Here is a 20,406-nt window from a genome sequence, read left to right on the forward strand (position 1 = left end):
CTAAAAAGGCAATGTTGTTAAATAATAATAAAGAATGTGATGATGATGATGATGATGATAATAATAATAATAATAATAATAATAATAATAATAATAATAATAATAATAATAATAATAATAAATTATGGGTACGGGTAACTACCTACACACTAACCGTACCTATAATTTATTAATTTATTTATTATGGCACTGACTGAAGAAGTGTGTGAGAGATGCCTGCATTTCCCTTGTCATTTTTATGTTCTGACTTTATTGTTTTTTGTTTTTGTATTTGTTTTGTTTTTTCGTAATCAGGAAAATATTTTTAATGCAACACTATTTTAAATTCTAAAATAAAAGTCTACGGAAACTGTTGTACTGACGCTTCTTGAGCGTTCCCATGGAAACAGGAGGGAGACTTGACTTTACCGCTTCTGGAATGTTTTCTTTAAAGTTACTCCCCTCTCAGATTTGCACCATTTAACGCGCGGTAAAGTGTGTGGCTTGCGGATTCCAGAAACAGTTTAAAACAAAAGGTACAACTAACTGACTGACTTCACTGCATGAAACGCTTTTAGTGATAAAACGAGTGCAGGCAGGCCTTTTCTTGTAGTTAGCGAGCTAACCTGCTAATCAGAATGACCCAGCAAGGAGCTGCGCTGCAAACCTACAACAATGAGCTTGTCAAATGTAAGTAACCATCGACCCAGATGTATCATTTTGCTGTCAGGGGAACATACATGTTTCATATGGTTTTCTTTACTTGTATAACTTATACTCGTGATGGGTAGAAGGAACTTGAATGCTATTTGCAGTCATTAAACTAGCTTAGAAGTGATTAGAAGACTAGCGTGACACCAATAAGTTACCTGCATTTCCAACCTGTGCTTTTGTCATTTCCCAGACAGAACAACTGTTTGCTTTTAGCAAAGGAGACATCTCTAAGCGTTTGTGAGAGAAATCACTATGATCTCATTTGAAGCTTCCTGGAGAAACAGAATCTATTATATTACATTCAGCCTTAAAAAGTATTTGGACACCTGTATGTCAGTGTCATTGCATTAAATATTAAAACATCAAACCACTGATATGAAGTCAGTTTTCCTCAATTTACACAGGTGTCCAGCAGAGCAACCACAGGTGTAGTTCATCAAAGAACATGATTCACATTTGACAAGCAGAAAGTGCCACAAAATGTTTATTCTTTATTTTGAACCGTTTACCTGTTGTAGTATTGTTATTTAAAATGACTATATAACTAAATTAGCAAAATGTTCCTCTTGGGGATAATTTATTTCTTTTACTTCATGTCCAAATACTTTTTGGGGCAAATTGATCAAAAGTTTAGTTATGTATCAAAAGGGTTTCTATGTTCACCTTAACATTTCGTTTCAGATTGGTGTTGTAGTTTTAAACTTTTTGGTTGTATACAGTGGTGGCCAAAATTACTGGAACACCTGACCGAACTGAAAATATTGACCTTTTTTGCCTCCAAAACATGATTTCTTTTCATAATGTTCATGAAACATGCAGATGGTTGCTCTGACCATCAAATATCAGATTTAGTTGTACTATTTCTATCCACTTTTAACTTGTGTCCACCTTTTGCAGCAGTTACAGCAACAGCACATCTCTCTGGGATAATGTCAAAATATTTTCTATGAGAACTTTAACACTAATGGTATCCCATGCCTCCTGCAACTAAAGCCAAAGGCTTTCCTTTGAATGTACAATAATGTGCTGATGGGGTTGAGGTCCGGACTTTGAGGGGGCCAGTTAAAATGGCATACTAAAACACCTGTAGGTCAATGCCACTGTAATTTCCCAGAATCTTAAAGCCCAAATGTAAGATGTTTAATTAATTTGGGGTGTTTCAAATATTAATCATTACAACAAAACAGTAACTAGCTATATATAATATTTATTACTAATAGTACCATGAATATGAACGAGTACTCGTGAAGTGACACAGATCGATCTTTTACACGTATGATGCGTTCACTCAGCACAACACACACAGATACCGTAGAGAGCGCAAGAAAGACTGAGCGCAAATGAATGGGAAAGACTGCTGCATCCTGAGACAGGCTCTTTTTTTAAAAACGATTTTAATGACACAGCGCATTAAAAACTCGACACCGAGTGATTAACTCCAGTCAAGACGAAAATAGTCTGCACACTTATGATATCTACGGGAAAATATTTCATAACAACTTAAGAATTGCACTTAGGAATATTCTTATGAACTTCTTAGAATTTTCTTACCTTCTTTCTTAAGAAGATTTCGTGAATCTGGCCCCTGTTCTTTATTGCACAAATCAGCAGGAAGAACTGCTGAGCAAGCCCTCATCAGCAACTTACACTCCCTCTCAGTTATCACAACATGAATGTAAAGAAACACAAATAAAACACTGATGAAACATATTTTAGATGTGCCTAGCACTGCCTTTTTTAAAAAAAAAAGAACTGGCCCTTTTCATCCTCCTTATCTATTGCAGGTATAGAGGAACTGTGCTCTAAAAGAGAAGATCTGAACCGGTTGATCCAGCAGGAGGAATCAGAGAAAACTCGTCTCCAGCATGACATCCGTGTGCTGACAGAGAAGCTGAGTCGAGTGAACGAGAGCCTAGCACGCCGCCTCAGTGCCCGCGCTGACTTTGACCGAACCATCGCAGAGACAGAGGCTGCGTACATGAAGGTAAGGACACAATCAACCTGTTTTTAATATTTCATGTTGTCTTCATGAAGAGTGACCAGAAAAATCAACAACTAGCTTAAATAAACCATAATAAAGTAAGTTACCTGGTTGCCTTAAAATTGAGTTCATTGATTCGTTAATACAATGAACATTTGAGAATCGACATCACCCTTTATTCAAATATTATTAAAAGATTTTGTAAGCATATTGCGTAGTTGTGTGTTTCATTTCAAATTGTTCTATTTTCATGATTTAATGCAACATTTTGTTTATTTATTTATGTGGTTCTGAGTTTCTCATTGTATCAACTCAATTTTTATTTCAATGAACTCAAAATGAAGGCAACCAGGTTTCTTACTTTTTTAAGTTAAACCAGCAATATTTTTTTTACAGTGTGCCAAGTGGCAGTATCTTAAATGAAACTTGCAAAACATTTATAAAATTAAGTGAATTATTTAAATTTATAACAAGGCTGTTATGTTGGCCAAGCATAATTATTAGCTGATATGGTCTCAACATGGCCAAATGTTGGCTGATAAATATTGTATTGTGTTTTCATCATGAAAACATTTGTTTATTATTCAACCACTGTAAGGGTTCTTTCCCTCCAATGTGCAGTGCTAATGTCAATATCGGATATCTAGCAGGATGGCTGATAAAATTTGTCTTGTACTTTAGTTTAATATATTTACACACTATATATGTACACCACTGATCAAAAGTTTGGGGTCAGTAAGATTTTTTTACCAAGTAAAGTGTTTCCAAATCGGTTTCAAACTTTATATTCATCTGGGAATTCTAAAAACAATTGTATCATGAAAATATGGCTAATAAGAATATGCAATTTCAACATTGATAATACTGAAAGGTTTTTTGTTATTTATTTTTTGTTTACTTCAAATCAGCTAATTTTGAGCATAGTATATAATGCTAATATATTTTCTTTATACATATATTATTTTGGCTGATTTTTTTCCCCAGGGTTTCTGCAGATCTTAAAGTCTTAATTCCCCTTACACAAATTAAAGAGATAGTTCACCCAAAAATTAAAATTAGCCCATGATTTACTCATCCTGAAGCCATCCTATGTGTTTATATCTTCTTTCAGACGTCACGAAAACAATCTGAGTTATATAAAAAAATATCCTGGATTTTCCAAGCATTATAATGGAAGTGGCCTAAAAAAAATTTGCGCGAACTATCCTTTTTAAGGTGTTAAATCAAAGCCTTAAATTCATGAAGTTATGGCATTAAATGTTGCATGCATTGCAGAAAATTAATATCTTCCTCATTATGGTTCCTGTTTTCCAATACAAATCTCTAAACATATTTGATGCATTTACTTGAGATACAAATGTAAAATAAAGCCTAGGGAAAAAAAGCAAGTTTAATCTTAAAACAAGAACACACAACTGTCAATGAGTTATGAAAACGTCCCTTTGAATTATGTAAATTTTTCTGAGATCTATGGCAGATATTTGTTCTTGTTTTAAGCATATACTCCATTTTCATTAATTTAATAGAAAACAAGACTTCATATTCCATGTCATTTTTTTACCTACAGTAAATTGCATCTTGATTTTAAGAATCTTAGTATAATTGTTCTGGAAAACAAGACAAAAATACTGAAAAAAAATCACATTGAAATTTTTTTTTCAATGTGATCAGAAGATACAGTAAAATCTATGGCCATATGCTAGTGGTTGAGAGCAGAGGTATTCAAGATAGTTTTTTCCCCCTAAAATATATGAAAAAAATAATGGATATCTGTTGGAAGTTGTATTTTTAAACTCTGTAGTGTTGCTAATACAACATTTACATTAAAGGAACATATTGACGTATTCAATTTTCTTTACCTGATCTAAAAAAGGTTGTGAAAACGTCTTAATTTGACCTTGATAAAACCAGTATAAACCCTTTTAGCAGTAATTTTAAAGTAATAATGCCTGTGTGTGAATAGCCACCATATTTCAGACGAATTAATCTGAATGATAAAGCGGAGCCAACCAAAGAAGTAGGTCAACATGCAGAGGTTAGATGCACTATATTGCTAAACATTTTGGGAAGCCTGCCTTTACGTGCACATGAACCAGATATCCCCAAACTGTTCCCACAAAGTTGGGAACATGAAATTAAACAAAATGTCTTGGCATGCTGAAGCATTAAGGGCCAAGCCAAACCCCTTAAAAACAACCCCACACCAGAATCCCCCCTCCACCAAACTTTACACTTGGCACAATGCAGTCAGGCAAGTACCGTTCTCCTGGCAACCGCCAAACCCAAACTTGTCCATCAGATTGGCAGACAGAGAAGCGTGATTCGTCACTCCAGAGAACACGTCTCCAGTGCTCTAGAGTCCAGTGGCGACGCTTTGTATTGCACTCAGTGATGTAAGGCTTGGATGCAGCTGCTCGGCCATGGAAACCCATTCCATGAAGCTCTCTGCGCACTGTTCTTGAGCTAATCTTAAGGCCACACGAAGTTTGGAGGTCTGTGGCTATTGACTCTGCAGAAAGTTTGCGACTTCTGCACACTGTGCGCCTCAGCATGCGACACTGACCTGTGATTTTACGTGGCCTACCACTTCGTGGCTGAGTTGCTGTTGTTACCAATTGCTTCCACTTTGTTATAATACCACAAACAGTTGTCTGTGGAATATTTAGTAGTGAGGAAATTTCACGAATGGACTCATTGCACAGGTGGCAACCTATCACGGTACCACACTTGAATTCACTGAGAGCGACACATTCTTTCACAAATGATTGTAGAAGCAGTCTGCATGCCTAGGTGCTTGATTTTATACACCTGTGGCCATGGAAGTAATTGGAACACCTGAATTCAATGATTTGGAGGGCTGTCCCTCTTTTGGCAATATAGTGTAGTTACACAAAGAAAATGTGTGTTTTTATGGTTTGAATAAATCCCTTCTCTGTCTTTCTCAGATTCTTGAAAGCTCTCAGACACTGTTGAGCGTTTTGAAGAAGGAAACTGGGAATCTGACCAAAGCCACTGAACCAAGAAGCAGCAAAGATCATTGATAAATACTGAATTTTCCCATTCACTCAGTCCTTTCATTTGTCTATATTCAGTTCATCTCCTCTCTTTATTCTTCCTCTTCTTCTTCTTTCATCTTTACCAACATTCCCTCTTTTAATCACCACACAACATCAGAATGTAACGTCTCATTCCTATCAAGAAGCTGTGTATGTAAAGTGTATAGATTTGTCATGTTTTGATATGATTAGTGTTTAATGCAATTATTTTATTTAAATGTAATGTTTTAATAAAGGAATACGAAAGATTTGTAAAGGGCTATAAAGGAAATTTCTATATGTAAATAAATGTTAGTAAATTATATCCCAAGATAGTGTGAAAACTCCTTAGCCTTCATCTGTTTATTGAACATTTCCTTGTGTTTGACATTTTTTTCCCCTTCCGAGTTCATCAAAACCAAAATGTACATTTAATATTCTCTTGATGCAGAAAACAGAAAGAATGAGAAAAATGTTTGACAAACTAGTACATTTGACAAAAAGTACATTAACCACCAGAGCAATGAGCAGCTTGATTGGAGTTACAGGAACTAATGAAACACTTGAAGTTGCATTACATTTTGTAAGACACAAAAGCAATAGTTCCCAACCCTCTAAATGCCTAATATACATCCCTCAATAATATTTAATGTTTGCTAAGAACATCTGGAGGATCTACTGTAGACTGGGATGGCAAGCGAGTGCTAAAGTGACATACTGCAGAACTAGAATGTAAGATTTGGTTGAATTCTAACACTTGGTGAAATAGCCTTATTTCCAAGTTTTCTCCTAAATAAAATTTGCCTTGATGTGATATATGAAAAATCATGGGTTCAAAGGTTTTGTTCAGATGGGCAGCAAAAGTTTTTTTTTTAAGTATCTGACTCAAATATACTACTATTCAAAAGTCTGGGGTCAGTAAAAAAAATTTTTTTGAAGGAAGTCTCATGCTCAGCAAGGCTACATTTATTGGATTAAAAAAATAAATAAAAAATAAAAAATTTCAGCAACCATTATCAGTGTCACCTGATCCCTTCAGAAATAATTCTAATATGCTGATTTGGTGCTCAAGTAACATCTACTTTTCAAAACAGTTAATATTTTTGAGGGAAAAGTGATTCTTTTTCCGGATTCTTTGATGAATAGAAAGTTCAAAAGAGCAGCATTTATTTGAAATAGGTTTTTTTTTAACAACGTAAAAGTCTTTACTGTCACTTCTGATCAATTTAATGCATCCTTGTTGAATAAAAGTTTTACATTCTTTCAAAAATTTTATTGACCGCACAACATTTAAAAGGTAGTATATGTTTAGTTATTTGTAGTCAATGTTATGCTCCCAGTGAACACAGATGATACATTTCATAAAATAAATTACAAAATGAAAGTGATTTTAGATTCCTAAAAGGCATTATTCCAACCAAGAGAGAAGCTTCTGGCTCTCAAAACTTGACTGCATCAGGTGCAAAATAAAGCAAAAACGAGGACAGTGCAAATGAATGAATACAAAAGCATAGGACTAAGATGTAAGCTGTCTTATCAACACTCATGTAATTTTGTACATGATGTCAAATCATCAAAAAATAATTATCTTGAAGCATCTCAGTACTACTGTTTGCCCATTTTACTAAAAATATGAAAAAGTGGTCCAAGTAATTAAATAAATTATGAAAACTTAATCCTGGAGTGTACAAACTATACACCAATACTGGTCGGAAAGGCTGAGGAGACACATGAACAGATATGCCAAAGCCATTTAACAGACATGACACACTCAAGTCAGTTGGCATTGTGTGTATGTAGTCTTCATGTTTCGCACACACACATGGCCCATGCTTACAGCGTAGATGTCCAGTTCAGAATGCAAGAATGTCCAGTTCAGAACACATAAGGATATAAACTTGAGCATGATTATTGATAAACTGATGCACCAGTTGGTAACACTGTGCTTAAAATGGCATACTAAAACACCTGTAGGTCAATGCCACAGTAATAATTTCTCAGATCATAAATCTCCCGAAACCTGTCAACAACATTTCCAGGTTATATTTCATCCCAAAAGAAAAAAAAAATAAATAAACAGATACATTATATTTTGCTTAAACAGTATTAAAAAGGATTATTAGGAGGCAAATAATTAGGAATCCGTCAAGTCCCAGCGAAATTGTCATTACTGTAATAATAATACAATAAAAATGTATTTCAATAATATATTGCCATGTTTTTTACTGAAATGCAGTAAAAGTACTAGATTATGATCACTATTGAGAATAATGGGGGGTGGGGAAACTCACATGTATAACGGTAAAGAGAATTTAGGAGGAAAACATGCGTACATGTCATGGAAATAATGATGGTACTAAAAACAGGCATCATTTTAAATATTTTTTTCTTTTAAAATATATATATTTTTATTTTGGGGTCAAATGTAACCTGGGCATGTCTTCACAGGATTGATTTATGATTGCATTTGTAATCCAAATCATGACCAATTGTTTTTGTGTATATTTGTGTAATCAGTAAATTCTTTTACCATGAAAAAGCAAAATAAAATGTGCTTACCAGGGGCCCGTTTCAGAAAGGAGGTTAAGTGAAAACTCTGAGTATGTTAACCCTGAAATAAGGGAAACTCTGAGTTTTCAGTTTCAGAATGGGAGGTATGTCAAACCCGAGAAAGCAGGGTAAGTCAAGCCCGTTTCTAAAAGAGAGGTAACTTCTACTCAGAGTCAGTTACCAGGGTAACTTACTCTGTGAACCTAACCTGGTCAGGAGCAGGTTTTCTTCGGTAAACCCAGAGTTTCTTTCAGTCTCCTCCCCGTTTTAAAGTGCCAACAGTGTTTAAATACTTAATTCATTCATTCAAATGCCACAAATGCTTTTCTTACTGAGTATTTTGGTCATATTTCAAGTACAAATATAAAGAAATATAAATTTAATCTAAATCTAAACTAAGCGAAGTTCACTTAAAACAAATTAAATGATCTGCCACTTGACAAAAATACATAGTAAGAAAAGCATTCTTTGCAGTGGAGGAACATTCATTCATTGCTTATATTTTCATTATGAGGACACTGTCAAAGTGACAAAAATGGCATGTCCTTTTATACAGGATCCTGACGTTCACTTGATAAACCTCTAGAAGTAACCTAATAATTTGAATTTCCTTTAGGATTTCCAGTAGTTGGACGCATTGATGACACTCATATTCCCATCATCACACTTTCTGAAAACGGATTACTGTATGGAATGGAAGGATGCTGCCAGATGGTAGTACGAGATATATGCCGTAACTACCACCACAGCTGACCAATTTTTTGGGTCACATTTATTTCCTACAAAAACTCCATTCTTTTTCCTGTTGGATGTTAATATTCTTCCTCCATCTCCTCTTCATCTGTCAGTGGTGCTGGTGTTTGGCTGGCCTGAGTAGAAGTAAAATATTAATGTCATTACCCTCATTAATAAATGTAACAGGTGGGATTAGAGAACATTTCATTCTGTGAAAAGAGCATAGACCCTTTTCACATTTCTGGGTTTCTGAAGCTGAAGTCGTCATAGTTGGGTTAACTCGTATAGCTGTGAATGAGAGAATACATTAAATATATTTTTTTGTGTCCCCATTTGCTCAAATAGCAAAAGAAAAACTCCAAAATAGTGATTTCACAACTTTCAAAAAGAGGGAAAAAATGGAATGAGATTGATGATGGAAGTGAAAAGAGAGAAATATATTATTTTTCACCATCACTTCCATAGACGCGTTATTAGAAACACCCTCACAACAGCGGTCACTTGTTTTTTTGTAATTTGATGCAAAAGTAATATAATACAAAGTATTAGTATTATAAATGTACATACATAAAAAATAAAAATGAAAATACAAAAAACGTTGCAGGATTTACGATATTGATGACCATTAAGACGCGTCATCACAGTCTGGGTCTATGTGGGAAAAGCTGCTGCACATTGGACACTGAAAAATATTTAATTAATATGTCAAATGTTTGTAAAGTCATTAAACCTACACCCATGAACATTTCATGCTTAAAGCTTTACCTGATTGAATGATGTTTTTATTTTTCATGTTTAGCTGCTGCCACATACTTTTTTTGCCTTTTGGATACCATGGAAATTAAACTTAATTAAACTTACATATTGACCCGGAAGTATGCAAACATCTTTTTGTTGGGTGCTGTTGCCATGGTGAATCATAATTTCTGAGCTCCATTGATCGTGGCTTTTCATAGTTGGAGTGCATGTGCTTAACTCAGAGTCAGTCTACTCAGAGTTGATTGAACTACCTCAATTCAGCTGTTCTGAAACCCAAAACTCAGAGTTTCCAATCTCAGAGTTAGTCAACTCAGAGTTCAGGTTTAAACTCAGAGTTGGTTGAACCTCCTTATTGAAACGGGCCCCAGCTCACTCAATTCACCAATTAAGAGATGCTCTTTAAAAACAATATAACCGGTCTAGAATGTTGTTAGTATTTCAGCTGTATAGTATATCGGTCTGCGCATCAGAAATGTCTACCTTGAAACACAGACATACAAAAGGAAACATGAAACTAAAGTGGACGAATTCTATAGTTTGGGAGTCAATACAGACCTACACATGCACATACAAAAACATCACAAAGAACAAGGATTGTGGCACCCTTTCACCAGTCATACATAAACAAGTCACTTATTTACTTTTTTGTTGCTTCACCCCTTATTGTCTTCTTTCTGGAGTCCTGTTACACACACCCAGGTTTCCTTCTCTATTTAAAGGACAGTCTTTCATCTTTCCCTCTTTTAGAAATTTGGTCACTTTCATGAGGTGAGTATTACATACATAGAGCATGTATGTGATGGAAGAGTGAAATTCAAGCCATTTTCCAAGTTAACAGAGTCCATCACAATCGCAATCGGTGGCAACAATAGGTCAGATATGTGTGACACATCCGCTACGTGGATCAGCGATGAGGAAAGTCCTGCTGTTGACGCTGATGGGTACGACCACGGAATACGAAATGTATGTTTACGTGCTGGTTGCTACTGGTCCCCATTGTTCTGGAAGTTTTTTCTTTGCATCCAGGCTGGTGCTGGCAGGCAGTGGTTGGTCCCGTATCTTCCCGACGTCTGGAAGGTTTAGAAGTAGAGGGCTGGTTCACTGCTGAAGTCTGACAGAGAGGAGCTATCAGCAGGTGTCAGCTGGTGAAAAGAAGAAAAAAAACAAGACATTAAAGTTAATCAATAGGTTTATTTCAATGGGTGTCTTGTGTGTATTATAGGTGTAAATATTTGCTTTGATTACAGTTGTTAACAAAATGAAGCAATGCATGATAATTTTGACATTTGTTTCTTTACAGGGCAATTTACACTTTGTCAGGGGCATATTGTTGTTTCATATTAAACATATTTCAGGATTCTTTGATTAATAATTGCAAAAGAACAGTATTTATGTGAAACAGAAATCTATTGTAACATTATAAATGTCTTTACAGTCACCTTTGATGAATGTAATGCATCACTGCTAAATAAACATCTTAAACTGTTGCTCAGGGGTATGTTACCTATAAACCTAAGTATTAAACTTTGGTGTGTAACTCGTCTCACACTCGTTTGTGCTACGAACAAGCAGTAAAAGAAAAATACCTCAGTAGTAATACATCTCTGATCACTAATATTAGTTCATATTAGTCCCATAAACGCTAAAAAATATTGGTAGGATGTCAAAATTATTTTCCATTTTGCATACTACATTCACTTGTAGCATTTAATACAGTTTTTTTTTTTTCAGGTTTTTTTATTTAATAAACCTTAAAAAGTTTGAATAATTAATATATGCATGTATGTATGTATGCATATATATATATATATATATATATATATATATATATATATATATATATATATATATATATATATATATATATATATATATGCATACATACATATATATATATATATATATATATATATATATATATATATATATATATATATATATATATATATATATATATATATATATATATATATATATATATATATATATATATATATATATATATATATATATATATGCATACATACATACATATATTAATATATATATATATATATATATATATATGTATATTTATTTATTTATTAGGGATGCAACAATACAGTTAGTCCAAGGTTCAATACATACCTCGGTTTTTAACCACGGTTTTCGGTTCGGTTCGGTTCTGATGGCTTGTCACATACATTTTTTGTTATTCTATTCTTAGGCGACAGGAACAGCAAGAGGTTAAATAGAAAAAATACTATTTTTTTATTGCAATACTCTTTCTTTATTTTACTTAAAAGAATTGAAAAACCTTACTTAAACCTAAAACGTTACTTAAAAAAAACCCTTGTACACATTCCTAGTGTATTGGATAATATACAATAAATATATATAAAGATTTACACTGGCAGCTCAGAACTGTACAGCAGTATTTAAGTATGAAATTGAATGAATGAATGTAAAAATAAAACACTGCATAGACTTCACTATAAAATATACACTGATTCTTAGCTACTTTATTAGTTTTTCAGTCAAGAGTGATTTTCTCTTTGTCTTTTGTTGTTGTATTAACATTAAAGGGATATTTCACTCAAAAATGAAAATTCTGTCATCGAGAAATGAATACAGGTTTGGAACAATATTAGAGTGAGTAAATAATGACATAATTTTTAGGGCTGTAATCAACCAAAGAAAATCTTGGTCGACTGAAGTCCTGAAATTTTCGACTAAAAATCGACTAAAATGACGTTAGGAAAAAAAAACGTTAAATGAATTAGCTGCGCACTGTGCGAAGTACTTGGTAGCCTTGTTGTCTGCCTAAATGAATTATAAATAAACATAAAAAACTAGTAGGCTATTTGCAGTATATTAAATAGTTTTTGACCTGATTATTTTGCACTGAAATGAGTCTGACACGAGTCTGTCGGCTCTGACAGCGCTGCATCACGTGCACAATATCATAGCCTATGATTTCCGAAAATATAGTACTATATGTTGTCAACTAGATATCATCACAAGAACTTTTGAGGAATATGCAACATAATTTAGACAATTGTTTTTGTCATATGTATTATAATAACTGACAGACAGTATAATTTCAGCCGCTCTGTGCAGCTCAAACAGGATCAGCTGAGATCAGCGTTCCTCAAGTTTACCGCTATGGGCGTGCGTTTGAGCCAGCGGGGAATGAAACACAAAGGACCAGCGAGAGACTTCTCTTCGCCAGTGGGTTGGGCTAATCCAAAAGAAGTGAAAACAATGGGGGTGTTCTGAAGGCAGACTGATACATGTGAAACAGGGGTGCTCTGAAAACACCCCCATTAGCAATTAGTGCTTTCCACCTGATGAAATGAACGCGGCGCGGCAAAACTGATGAAATGAACGCGGCAAAACTACTGAAATGAACGCGGCAAAAAATCGACCAATCAGAATTTTGGTCGAGCCAGAACGTATCGACTAATAATCGACTAATCGACTGGGAGATTACAGCCCTAATAATTTTAGAGGTGAACTGTCCCTTTAAGGACAGCGTGTTCACTATAGGCTGCGCTGCTGTCGATTTAAGACCTGCGAGCATCTAATATACGCGATTTTACTTTCACTTTAGACATAACCGACTGTGTTTATGTTAACCTTGTGTGTATTTGACAGTATTAGCGCAGTAAGACGACTACTTAGTCCAATAATCACGTGTTTGACAGGCTTTTAGTGCGCGCGCTCTGAAAAGCGCATGTTAAAACCGCGCACGCGAATGAAACCGGCAAGGCTTTAAAACGCACCCAAATAATGAACTTCCGTGATTGTGAATATCTATAGTGTTCCGTGAGTATAACTCTACCACTAACGTGTGATGTGAATGTATGTCGCGTTGTTCAGTATATTGGGATGGAGGAAAATGATAGAATTTGTAGAAAAATAATTAATTAAATGCGAAACCGAAAAAAACGCAATTCACAAGCATGTATTGAACCGTGAATAGAACCATAGAAGCCACAGAAAATTGAGGGAGGGCTATTTTCACTTGGGCCAGTGACAGGCACTGGTCAATTTTCTATTCATTTTACACTTCAACTCTGTATGTTTTCTTTTTTCTTTTTACCATGACCTCCTCTGTACTCTGTGAAGTGTCTTCCCCCCGGTGAGCAGACTCATCGAGCTTGTGTTCTTGCCAGGCGTTAAACTCCATGGAGTGTTTGGGTGTGTAATTGGACAGATCTGAGGACACGAGAAGAAAGATATGAATCAATGTCAATCCAGACTGAAGAATAATCACAGAAAATATACTTCATCGAAAAATATTAGACATTATTATAAAATTATATTTATGTAATTGTTATTATACACTTTCCCTTGTACCTTGACATATATGTTCTTTTAAAATGTTCAAATTTGTCATTTTTTTCTGAAAAATGTCCATGTTATTTTTCAACTACCCAAATGCAATAAATGTAACAGCTCATGACTGACCAGCAGGTGTCAACACTGTTCAAATTTAAAGCTTTATTGTAACAATGAAGCTGGTCTGTTCTAACCGCTGAGAGATCAGCTCATTCATTTTAACAAGCAACCAAAATACTGACCATGAATCATTTTTCTGTATTTCTACTATGGATTCATCAAACTGACCCCATTTCCTGTAAGACCGCAAGAAACAGGTCCCAATTTGCATCCTATTTATCATTCCAAGAGTTGCATCCCAAAAGAAATATAGAACAAAAATAGTATGTGAAGTTGTGAACTGATCCATTTCCTGTTCACCTCATCCATGGTTTCTGTGCCTTCCTCTCATTCTATTCATTTCCTGTCATTCTTCTCATCTTACTAACCCGTGGTGTTGTTTGAGTGAGTGGGTGAGCTGGTGTAGCTGGCACGAGGAATGCTTATCCTCCCTGCAATGATCCCTCCATCATCTTCTCCTCTTTTTTCCTCACCTTCCTCCTCTTCCTCTCCGCTGTCCCACACGCTGTTCTCAGAGGGGTATTCAAATGTGCTCTGTAGGCTGGACTCGTTGAAGGATATTTTTAACTGTGGTGGAGTCAGAGGACAGTTTGTTAGGTTTCAGTTCTGCACGGAATCTGCGAATTCAGAATTCCAAAAAAAGTGATTATGAAGATTTCCACAGAGTGGAGGAAGGAAGTGTCCAGCATATCTGTGAACTGAACTATTTCGATACTATTTAAATACATCATAGTTTTCACCTCATGAAGTTACTTGAGAGAAGTCCGGAATGCTCAGAGCTGTGATCTAGACAAAGTGTGATGACTTTGAAAGAGGTAAAATATAGGACAGTTTTGATTTGTATAAGGAGAGACACCACAAGCAAACACACTGTTTTCATGCATCTGTCAATTTTGAGTTCTTGCATATTTCTGTTTTTTTATTTTTTTTTCTCAGACTAGTGGAAAGAAAACATCCTAAAATACACTTTTTACACTTATAGCACTTTATCTATTTGCATCTGTAAATTTCAATTACATTACATATCCGTTTTCTCAAAATGAGTTTTTTTTCCCGCAGTCACAAATCTCCACTTCAGTAGCACTAACATACACCAAACTTTACAGTTTTATTATATTTTATCTATATTCTGAAGTTTACAGAGGGATTTGTTCATATTTAATTTGCCTGATTTTATAAAAATAATAATAATCAGACTATTTTCTTATTTATGGAGTGATAAAAAGAGATTTACAAAATCCCCTCTGTAAAAACATTTGACTCTAATATGTAAAAAAAAAAAAAAAAAGAACAAAAAAAAAAAGATTTTTGAACCTGGCTTTATCCAATGTTCAAATGTTTGAACCTGGCTTTATCCAATGTTCAAATGTTTGTTATAGAAAGGCATGCAAATGAGTGCATATGTAATTAGATAATGCCTCATTTGCATATTTAAAAAAACATTTCAGAAAACTTGTAACTTGTAAACTTGCAATTCTTAATAAAAGTAAATAATAAAGTAAATAATCAACTGGGGAAGCATGGTAATGTCTATTAGTTATTTTTTTACCCTATTCACCTGTGTCTTGCCTTAACATTTTTAATCACTACATAATTATCAGAATTCCAATTTGTTATTTTGCAGTTTTGAGGACTTTAAAATGATTCTAAAATGCAATAATGAAACCTAAAATTACTGTATTAGAAATAATGCAGTATGAGGTGTGTCCAAACACATATGGTTGAATGCAGGTCCTGACCAAAACAAATATTTGTTTAGCAAAACTTTACCAGGCCTGTGCACCTGATATTTATCTACACTAAGGATCTATGGTAACAAATGGAGGCATTTTTGACTATGCACAAAATGCAAACGAAAGGGAAATGGTGTGTCAAAAAATTTAAAGACAACATTGTTTCCTTATTGCTTTATTTCTTACTCCTTATTATGATTTATTTAGGCTTGTCTGATAATCAAAGTCTGTCATGGTCATAAATGTTGACACACAAATCGATTGAGAAACTCAAATGAACCAAGAGAACCCTTTTGGAAGTGGTGTGACGGTACTGTAGGTTCATAGTTCTTTGAAATATAACGTGGCATTGAATGATTACCAAATCATACATTTATGATCATACCATTATGATGACTCCGATCTTTCAAACATTTCGATCTAATATGACTTCTGACCTGTAATGTTGCCAGAATCCTAATCATATACTGTTTGTTCGTTGGCCAGAGGAGAACTGGCGCCCCGACTGAGTCTGGTTTCTCCAAAGGTTTCGTTTTCTCCATTATGCCACCTGATGGAGTTATGGTTCCTTGCCACTGTCGCCTTTGGCTTGGCTTGCTCAGTTGGTTGCTCACTCAATATATTCAACTAAATATTCAAATAAATTTTCAACTAAATTACTGATCTGTCCGCATTGTCACTATATGATAATTGAAATGAGCTGGATAACATCACCGTTTTCTCCAGAGTGGCTGTACTGCCGAATCAAATTCCTGTTTAACACTGTGAAGCTGCTTTGAAACAATCGGCATTGTAAAAAGCGCTATATAAATAAAGGTGACTTGACTTATTATTATTACATTAACATTTAAATGAATCATTTAATACAATTGCACTTATTGTGTATATACATTGTACTGATGTTTAAAAAAATACCTGTTTGCAATTACAGTTGTAATTAATTTCTGTAGTCACATCAGTAATTGCACTGTTGACCCTACCCCTTAAAACTAACCATAAGAAACTTGTCCCTTTACCCATATCCTACCTCGATAGCAGCAAAAGTAGTCTGCAATACAACATGAACAATAATGTCATACAGATTTGAGGGTTAGCTCCTTTAAAAAACAATCACCTTGAAGCCACCTAGCACTCACATACCAATGCATTCAGAACTCTGTAGCAACGCTCTGGTAACCACTCACAACACCTTAGCATTACGTTGTTACTTATTAAGAACTCATCAGGGAAATAAATACGGTTTCCTGATTCAAACTCAATATGAAGGGCCACTAGAAGATATATTTTAACAGTTTATAGTGTCCAAAGCACCCTAGTGACAGTCACCGTCTGTGCCCTGGCCCTTGTGTATCAGCGCTGTCCTAAATCTACTCTAATCTCAATCACATGTCCTTACTCGACTACATATAAGCAACCTTAATTTACAGAGGATGTGAACATGGCCTTACATGGCACACCCATCAAAACGACCGGACAAAGGCCACACATAATTGGGTGATTTTTATATGGTGTAATAAACTTTACCTTATATACCCTCTAATATACCTGGTTAACCATCACAACCTGGTGCCAATGAGATTACTTTCCCTTTGTTATATACACATTTTTAATATATATATATATATATATATATATATATATATATATATATATATATTTAAATGCTGTTCTTTTGAACTTTATATTCATCAAAGAATCCTAAAAAAAAATTTGATCACAGTCTCCACAAAAATATTAAGCAGTGCAACGTTTTCAAATCACCATCCTGGAATGATTTCTGAAAGATCACGTGAAGACTGGGGCAATGGATGCTGAAAATTCAGCTTTGCCATCACAGGAATAAATTACATGTAATATATATTAAAATAAAAAAACTATTATAATAGATAATAACATTTCACAATACTGCTGTTTTTACTGTATTTTTGTGCTTTTGGTGTGTTTAGCCTTGTTAAGATTAAAGATTTAAGATTCTTCATATGGTATCAGGAAATTACTTAAAGTGTAGCAAAGTTTTATATACTCTTTCAGAGGTGTTGTACAAGCTTTGCTCTCTTTTAGTAAACTTAGTGTTGCCAAATCTATTGTGGTTACAAGCACAATGGACATAGACTGGGTGTGTAGTCAAATCTGTCACTCTTTTTAGATGATACAAACATGATACCTAAAGGATTAACAGGCGGCATTATGCTGTGCTTCCTGAAATAAAAGACATTCTGCACCTTCATAAAGTATCCACCCTCCTTTCATCTTTTGTTTCTGTTAAATCTATATTAATTTATAAAATTATTTATAAATCTATACTCACTTATCTGTTCAACTGCTCGTCAACACATGGTCAAGATGATCTGCTGAAGTTCAAACTGAGTATCGCAATAGGGAAGAAAGGTGATTTAAGTGACTTTGAACGTGGCATGGTCATTGGTGCCAGTCGGGGTGGTCTGAGTACTTCAGAAAGCTGATCTATTGGGGTTTTCATGCACAACTATCTCTAGGGTTTATAGGGAATGCTCCGAAAAATAAAAATATCCAGTGAGCAGCAGTTCTGCGGATACCCCTTGCTGATGCCAGAGGTCAGAGGAGAATGGCTAGACTGGTTCGACCTATAGAAAGGCAACAGTAACTCAAATAACTCGTAACAACCAAGATATGGAAGAGCATCTCTGAACCCAAAACATGTCAAACCTTGAAACAGATGGGCTACAACCGGAAACTATAGAAACTATTTATGATATATATAAGGCTATAACACACAGGCTCAACGAAATTGGACCATATTAGTAAACGTTGCCTGGTCTGATGAGTCTTGATTTCTGCTGCGACATTCAGATGGTAAGGTCAAAATTTTCAAAAATAGGTTTAAACAGCATGAAAGCATGGATCCATCCTGCCTTGTATCAACGGTTAAGGCCAGTGGTGTAATGGTGTGGGGGATATTTTATTGGCACACTTTGGGCCCCTTAGTACCAATTGAGCATCATTTAAACGCCACAGCCCATCTGAGTATTGTTGCTGCTGACCATGTCCATCTCTTTATGACCACAGTGTACCATCTTCTGATGGCTACTTCCAGCAGGATAACATGCCATGTCACAAAAATTCACCTTGTTGAATCTATGCCATGAAGAATTAAGGCAGTTCTGAAGGCAAAAGGAGCTCCGACTCAATGCTAAAAAAGTGGCCTTTGTGTGTGTACGAAAAATATATACAAAAATGATAAATTTAAGGAAAAATAAATGACAAAATAAGTGATAAATTAAAGACTTATAAATTAATGAGACAAACATTTTTTTATTATTATTAGTATTATTATATAGTATTTAATAATGGTGTTCATTGTCCTTTAGCAGCAATTACAGCCTAGAATTTTCTTGGGTTTGAGTTTTGCACATTTAAAGTTTTGCCTAATCTTAAATGCAAATTTGTTCCAACCCCAAAGTAGACGCTGAGTATCTGTGGACTGCAATTTTCAGATCATACTGCTGATTCTGAATTAGAATTGAGTCTAGGCCTTTTCATAATGCTAACTTTTTTCTTTCACAGCCATTGCTGTGTGTTCTGGGTCATTGCCCTGCTGAAAAAATGAATCTCCACCCAAAGTTAATATCTCTGGCTGACTGAATCTAGTTTTCTTCACAGATTTGCCTGTGTCCAAGTTGCCCATGATAACAACAGCCTTTACGATTTCCTCTACTAGAAAACAACTCCAAAAGCATGATGCTGTCACTACCATAGTTGACGGTGTTATTTGGGTGTTGGGATATATTTGTTTTGCACCAAACATATGCAGTAGTCTTTCAGGTCAAATTTTTGTGGTTTTGGTTTGCCACATAGTGTGTCACATTCTCACATTTCAGGCATGAAATGTTGGCATTTATTAAAAAAATGTCTTACATTGTAGCTACGCCCAAAAAGGCTGAATCTGAAGTGTATTTAACTTTGCAGGACATTAAATTGTTAACACCTTGGATTTATTTCTTCGCTGAGCTTGTCTAAAGAAATTCTGTGATTATCTTCCTCAAAAAAGGATTTTGTGCTGCCTCAGATTTGGTCAAGACAAGGTATCTTAAAGAAGACAGACTTAAGATGACTAGCTTTTGAAACTTTTTGTGTCTGGAGCATCTATGTGTTCTTAAAATGCAATGGGCATTGGGCAGCTCACTAGGTTTTGAAAGAGCAATTACATCAGATTTACATAAATATGTAAAAATTCAGCACCAGCCTTAGCATTAAGCAATGCTTGCATCCATTGCCATTTTCTTACTGAACTAGTTTCTTTAACATACTGCATTCTGAGGCACGATGTACCCAAACTCTGAATAAGTCACTGGCTGTAACAAGCAAAGTTTCCAGTGTGGAGTTATTTGGTCATTCTTGGCTCATGCTGACATATTTCCTGACTATTCAGCCAGTGTTAGAAATTTGAGCACAGCGTGATATGCTGGCATCTGCAACCATTCCCATCGCAATTCACCAG

At 35.0% G+C, this 20,406-nt stretch overlaps 2 protein-coding genes across 4 annotated transcripts in view; one reads left to right on the forward strand and one right to left on the reverse strand.

Annotated features, from left to right (window-relative positions):
• Positions 1 to 359: 359 nt before the first annotated feature.
• ssna1 (Sjogren syndrome nuclear autoantigen 1) lies at positions 360 to 6,112 on the forward strand. Its single transcript, XM_079813932.1, has 3 exons — positions 360 to 669; positions 2,478 to 2,677; positions 5,620 to 6,112. Exons 1-3 carry the CDS (start codon positions 618 to 620, stop codon positions 5,713 to 5,715), a joined length of 348 nt encoding a protein of 115 aa, XP_079670058.1. The 5' UTR covers positions 360 to 617; the 3' UTR covers positions 5,716 to 6,112.
• Positions 6,060 to 20,406, reverse strand: part of tprn (taperin) — a 39,947-nt gene continuing 25,600 nt past the window's right edge. The window contains exons 2-5 of one of the 3 annotated variants that reach the window (XR_013816280.1): positions 14,565 to 14,763; positions 13,838 to 13,953; positions 10,117 to 10,895; positions 6,060 to 8,263 (exon numbers count right to left, since the gene is read on the reverse strand). Coding sequence is in view for 2 of the 3 variants with exons in the window: in XM_079813930.1 (XP_079670056.1) it covers positions 10,833 to 10,895; positions 13,838 to 13,953; positions 14,565 to 14,763 (378 nt within the window). In the remaining variant the exon portion in view is untranslated. Of the gene's footprint in view, positions 10,896 to 13,837; positions 13,954 to 14,564; positions 14,764 to 20,406 lie in introns of all 3 variants that reach the window. The other 2 variants (XM_079813930.1, XM_079813931.1) reach the window with 2 other exon arrangements.

This window comes from Gobio gobio (assembly GCF_949357685.1).
Source record: "Gobio gobio genome assembly, chromosome: 4".
NCBI classification, from domain to species: domain Eukaryota; kingdom Metazoa; phylum Chordata; class Actinopteri; order Cypriniformes; family Gobionidae; genus Gobio; species Gobio gobio.